Below are 6,303 nucleotides of genomic sequence, written 5' to 3' on the forward strand. Positions count from 1 at the left end.
CACACACACACACACACACACACACACACACACACACACACACACACAAATCATCTTGTTGAAATAAATTTACATGCTGAAACACAAACAATGCATTCCTTATTATGTGTTAATTTCACATTCTTAGGAGTCCTGGCTGTCATTTTTTTACAAATCTGGAGTAAAATCATTACATTTTTTCACCTAATCTAAAACACTTTGAGTTATTCTGTCATTTTAAGTCATTCAATCTAGATTTTCTGCCTTTTTTTCCTGAGTAAGCTGAATCTACAAATAAACAAATCTAAAATGGTAATTGCAGCTTTATTAAGAGTGAAGAATTTTCTTTAAATAAAAACATTTTGAGCACAGACACAGGCTTAGTAAGGCTGATTACAAATGTTAAACATCAGTTGTTTTGTCAAGTGAAAAAAAATTCAGTTTTACAAATTTAAGTAGTCACCCAAAAGCCTCTTTTTTTAAACTAACTTTTGTTGTCAGGCTGACTGACGCCAGAACTTCCTTGTTCTTTATTTTACATTTCTATAAGTTTTACAAAATCACGTAAAATAAAAACAATAAATGGTAATTATGGAACACATGCATTTGTACCAAATTGTCAACTTTAACTCAAATGAAGCATTTTAACAGTTGTTCAGTTTGGTGAAATAAACTCAATAAAATGAGAGAATGGGATGATTTTAACTTGTTACTCTGCTTTAAACAGTTGCATTTTGCATTTGCACATCTTCTAAAACTTTATTATAAATACAAAAGAGATGTCTTATTAAACTTGCTCTGATTTTTTATCAATGTAACTAAACCCAAAATTTTAAAGTTTGCTAATGAGAGGAAAATGAAGATGCTTTTTAATGCAGTGTTTTCAGTAAATAAAAATAAACAACTTTGTGTTTGGTAGATTATTGATTTTCTGTAACAATGCTTCTTGATAATAATAACAACAACACAAGCTGTTTGGCAGAAAAAATTGGCAAATTTGTCATGTGGGCAACCCACAGCTTTACTGCTCACAAATGCATGTTCCTTACAAATGTGGCACCATTTAAAGGGGAAATTAGACTTTCTAACAGTATAAGAGTTATTGCCAAGCTACCAAAAAACAAATTTCCTTGTGCTACCTTTACAGTATATGTGCTTCAAGCCTCAGCTTCATTTATTTTAATGTTTTAAATGTTATTTACATTTTTTTCCAGGTCTGGTTTCAGAACCGCAGGGCTAAGTGGCGCCGGCAGGAAAAAATGGATGCGAGCACCATGAAGCTTCACGACTCCCCCATGCTTTCCTTCAGTCGCTCGGCTCCAGTTCACACCAACATGGGTCCTATAGCCAACTCCCTCCCTTTGGACCCCTGGCTGGCCTCCCCCTTGTCCAGTGCTACTCCTGTCCAGTGCATCCCGGGCTTCATGAGTCCAACTCAGGGCCAGCAGCCCAGCTATCCCAGCCACGGGTTCCTGAACAGCACGCCTCACGCTCCTCACCCTCACTCTCATCCTCACCTGCCCACAGGTCAGGGGATGCAGAGCATGGCTCCTCCTCCTTACCAGTGTCCGGCTCCGTACCCTGAGAAGTTCTCCCTGGAGGATGTGGACCAGCGCAGCTCCAGCATCGCGGCTCTGAGGATGAAAGCCAAGGAGCACATTCAGTCTATGGACAAGACCTGGCAACCCATGTGACCAACAAATTCTGTTTGGGGAAAAGGGAGACACTGAAATCAAATGTTACTCTTCAGAAACAAGCGGTCACACCTGCTGCTCACAAAACGTAAGAAGTGAACTTTGAACTACGAAAACTAAGATTTATTTTTTGCTTCATCTCAAGAACGTAAAAGTAAAGCCTGATCTGAGGTAATGCTGTTTTTAAAACTTCCAGTTGTTAGAAACCTGTAGATGTTTTAAGTTTAGCTGCAGGAAACTAAGAGGAGGTGACCGCTGCTCTCATCATCATAACTAACACCGGAGGAACACAACATGTGGACCACCCTGACTCTGAAAGTGTCGGGAGGTTGGGTGAAATGTAAATATAAAGAGAACCTCATAAACTGATATTTTATTCACAATGGAACATAGAAAACATATCAAATGCTTAAACGAAAAAGTTGTGGCTTTTTTAAAATGTTACTTTGGATTATGCTGCAGCAACACATCTCAGAAGACTAATCAGGGGCAACAAGGAGCTGTAAAAGTAAGTAGATGAGAAACAGCTAAAGAAGCATTTTGTAGCTACTTTTATTTTTGCAACAAATCAGTAAGAAGTCCAGGTAAAAAGAGCTTTTTAAAAAGGCAGAATCTCTTAGAAATAAAGATGGGCGGAACAATTTCAGAATAATGTTCTGCACTGAAAAAATGGGAAAACTTTGAATGTTTGAACGTCTGACAAAATCATCATAAGATTTCAAAAACGTAAAGAAATCTCTCAAAAAATGAAACCAAAAGTCTGTACTGGACCGTGATCCACAAGCTGTCAGGCGGTGCTGCATTAAAAACAGATCAGACTCGCTGATAGATTCAGGAACACGTCAACAAATCACTATCTGTGATGCTGGTTAAAGCTCTATCAGACAAAGAAGAAGACATGTGGATGTCAAGTCCTCGATACTAAAGAGGAAAAGGACCAATTCAGCCTGTTTTGGGCACACGGTTCAAACGCCTGCCTCTCTGATGGTATGGGGATGCATTAGTGCTTCTAGCACTGACCTTTTTACATTTACTAATGCTCAAAGTCAGTAGTTTGCAATGCATTGTGGTCTAGATAGGATCTTGCCTACTTCCTGTTTGTTGAAATTCACTTAGTCTAAACCGTGTTCAGACCTAAGTTTCAGCTCTGCAGTCACTCCCCAACACCCAACATTGCACTTTGCTATGGCAACGTAAAACATCAATTAAACTAATCTAATAAATATGTTTATATATACAATAAAATAAAAAAATACGTGTAAAAGATCAAAACAACAGAGTTGAACACTGACCAGTAATGTGTATGATCTGTTTTGGAGGCGTGGTGCCTAAATGTATAGAGGTCAAATTGTGAGCTTACACATGTGGAATGGTACCATCTCTGCAGAAAAGTATATACAGGTTTTAGAACAACGTGTGTTCCCATTAAGACAAGGTGTTTTTCTGCATATTTCACCAAGACAATACTGCATTCATTACAACAGTAGTACTGCCTGCCTGCAGTCCAGACCACTGACTGAGAACGATTAATGCATTGTGAAACTTAAAAAATAAAGACCCAGGACTGTTAAACAGCTAGAAACAAAGAATAATCCAGACCAGGATAAAAGAAAAGGACATTATTCAGTGTTTAATACGAGCTCTGCACTTCAGTGCATTCTGTTTTTACTTTCATGTTACACAACATCCCAGCTTTGATGTGCCGTACACCACCAGTCAAAAGTTTTAGAGCACCCTCAATTTTCCAAAAAGTTTATTATTTTTTAATTTTTTTTAAAGTTCAAGTAACTCAAGTCCAATTAAAGGGTACAAATGTAAGTGCTGAACTGCCAGCGGTTTAAAAAATGTAGGATTACCCAAATCTGAAAGCCAAGTTGTCTGTTGAAGACGTTTATTGGACTTATTAAGCTGCTCGAATATCAAATAAAAAATCAGGAAAAATTAGAGTATTCTAAAACTTACTTGCCGGTAGTGTACTTACGTTGTTATAAAACACCCTTTAATTTTTTTTCTTTTTACAAATTTTCCACTGTTCAATTCTGACCTTCATTTCAACAAGCACATGTCTCTAGAGCAGCAGTGTTTTTCACAGACTGCAGATTTTTATATATTTGTAATTAGACCCTGAGACGATCACTGAAGTTAAAAAAAGAAACTATTTTCAAACTGTTTGTTGGGAGCTAAAGCTGAGAATATACCAAATATAAATACTTTCTGCTTTAAATGACGACAGATGTGAGGAAACAGCGAGGTGTACGCTGGTTTTACATCAAGTGACAGTTTTCTGTTTCTTTTTTCTTTTTCATCAGAGTGCTGTCTGTCTGCGTGTACGTGCAGAGCAGCAGAAAGAGCCCTGCGTGATGCCTCACCCCCACATAGTTCAGGCATTGTTTGGCACAATTGATCCAAATGCATCCCTTTTGTCTGAAACTGAAGGGGGACAAACGGTCTCAGGCTGCATGTCGTCGTGGAAGTTTTAGTAACTTAAATTGCAGCCATTAGTCGTTCTTTCACCACCTGTTTTTTAGGGTGAATTATTTTAAATCTTGCAAAAAAGTTGAGTTCATTATTGGATGTAAAAAAATAACCAATACATATATATTTTACTTGACAACGGAAAAAGAGGGAGAACAAGTTCATCATTTTTAAAGTGCAATCCCTTTTATTATTGTGATTTTTTTCTAATCCTAAAAAGGTATTTAAACAACAATCTTGGGTTGTTTCTTGTTCATTTTGCTGTTCAGAGGATCAAACATTTCACTGCTGCTGCTCATGCAGTTTTTCTGTAACAGATCTGTTTCAGATGCGAGTGAAGAACTCTGGATTGTGTAAAAAAAAAAAAAAAAACATGCAACACAAATGTGATTTTGGACCCAGATTAAGCCAAAGGTTGTAGACGATGGATGAAATTGCACTAGAACTGTTTTAGGTTTGTTAGCTGTAATTTTTTTTATGTGAAAACAAACCCTAGTCATGTCTGTTTTAGTGATAATGTTTTATTTCGTAAGAATTATCATGTTCATGTTTTGGTAAAAATAACTAAAATAAATATAGTTTATTAAATACGTTTGTGTGCAGTTTTCTGAGCTTTCGTGTTGGTTCCCACACACCTCTCGAGCGATCCAAGATTACAACAGTTTAATCGTTATCATCTGACATGCATTCTTTCCTCCCTCTGTGTTTTATTCCTCTCTTCGCTCTCTGTTGTCTCACGGTTTGGTGGCAGGGTGCCAGCCTGTTAGGAAGATGAGACTCCAATCAATCAGGAGCCTCCGGGGGGGTGGGGGWGGGTGGGTGGGTGGGGGTGCTGTGGCTCTTTAATTGCACCCCCACACACTTCAGATCTGGGGACGGGCCGAGCCACTGCAACACATGTTCACAGAGCGGAGCGGAGCCGCCGTGCTCCCCTGTCGTCCTCACTCCGGGACAGATGGAGGCCTGAATCGACTGATCTTTGAGGACCATATGGAGGGGCCTGTGGCTGCAAATAGGCCAATGTTTGGATGATTTTTGACGTGTCGTAGAGCCACGAGCTGTTTGTTTGGTGCTTAAAGGTGCTGAGCTCTGTGACCCGGACGAGAGTCAAACACAAACAAAGATTTTCTGACAGATTTGGTCAACAGCAGTTACTCTGAGTCTGAAAGTTTTCTTTTTTCTCTCTCTCTCTCTTTTATAACTTAGAATAATTCAGTCATTCTACAACATACATGAGGGCGTGTCAAAAATCACTGGACAGCCTTTTATTTCAGACACAAAAAGGTAAATGAAATACCTGAACACCCCAGCAAGAGATGGGTGAGGAGACCTCTCTTTTAGGATACGTCCAGAGCATGGCTGCTATCTTGAAGGACGCCATGTTGATAGGATATAGGCCTCCCCTCACCCGTTACTTTCTGCTGTAATCAGATATGTAATTTTTTTATTTGTTTTATTTCTGAAAAAAAAGAAAAGTTCTCCTGAGTGTTTTGACTCATCCTTTACTTTAAGTTAACCCAAACAGATGAGCTCCAGCCCTCTCAGCAACACAGAACAGGACAGGATGAATGAAAACATGATGTAATTAAAAAGTCTTGATCTTTGGTTTTTGTGTTACTAATTTTATTACAAAGAAGTAATATGTGAATCATGATATCAAACTGAAGATTAAGTCAAATTTAGTCAAAATTACTGAAGCACATCTTCAGATTCCTGCGTTTAAAGTTACATTTTGACACCTGGATCAGCCTGATATCCTGAGCAGTTCTAGAGATATGCCTGCCCTTGATTAATCAGTCTGGAATCTGGATCCTATTTTTAGGTTATTCTGATGAGGAATTTTTTTAGTCATTATAAAGAGGAAACCTCAAATAATATCTGGAAAATGAGATTTACCAGCTGGGAAAATTTTTTTTTGATAGCTCCCAGGGAAAAGGACAAAAATGTTAATATTTCCCGCTTAAAATCAGGTTTTTGTTGTACTGCTCACAAACATGCTTCAAAAAATGTTTTAAGATTACATATTATATATTTTATTTTAACAACTCATAAAGTATTTATTCATTACATAGCCTGACTGTGTTGACAGGGAGAACACGTAAACTCCACCAGGAGTCGAACCTGTGACCTTCTTGCTGTGAAACAACAGCTCTGA

At 38.1% G+C, this 6,303-nt stretch overlaps 1 protein-coding gene across 2 annotated transcripts in view; it reads left to right on the top strand.

The window, feature by feature from the left end:
• rx1 (retinal homeobox gene 1) overlaps positions 1 to 4,738 on the top strand; it is an 11,887-nt gene extending 7,149 nt beyond the window's left edge. For both annotated transcript variants that reach the window (XM_014000732.1, XM_014000727.1), the window contains one exon: positions 1,194 to 4,738. In XM_014000732.1, the coding sequence (XP_013856186.1) occupies positions 1,194 to 1,673 (480 nt within the window). In that variant the 3' untranslated portion in view covers positions 1,674 to 4,738. The remainder of the gene's footprint in view (positions 1 to 1,193) is intronic.
• The last annotated feature ends 1,565 nt before the right edge of the window (positions 4,739 to 6,303 follow it).

Source organism: Austrofundulus limnaeus, unplaced genomic scaffold, assembly GCF_001266775.1.
Source record: "Austrofundulus limnaeus strain Quisiro unplaced genomic scaffold, Austrofundulus_limnaeus-1.0 Scaffold8, whole genome shotgun sequence".
NCBI lineage: Eukaryota > Metazoa > Chordata > Actinopteri > Cyprinodontiformes > Rivulidae > Austrofundulus > Austrofundulus limnaeus.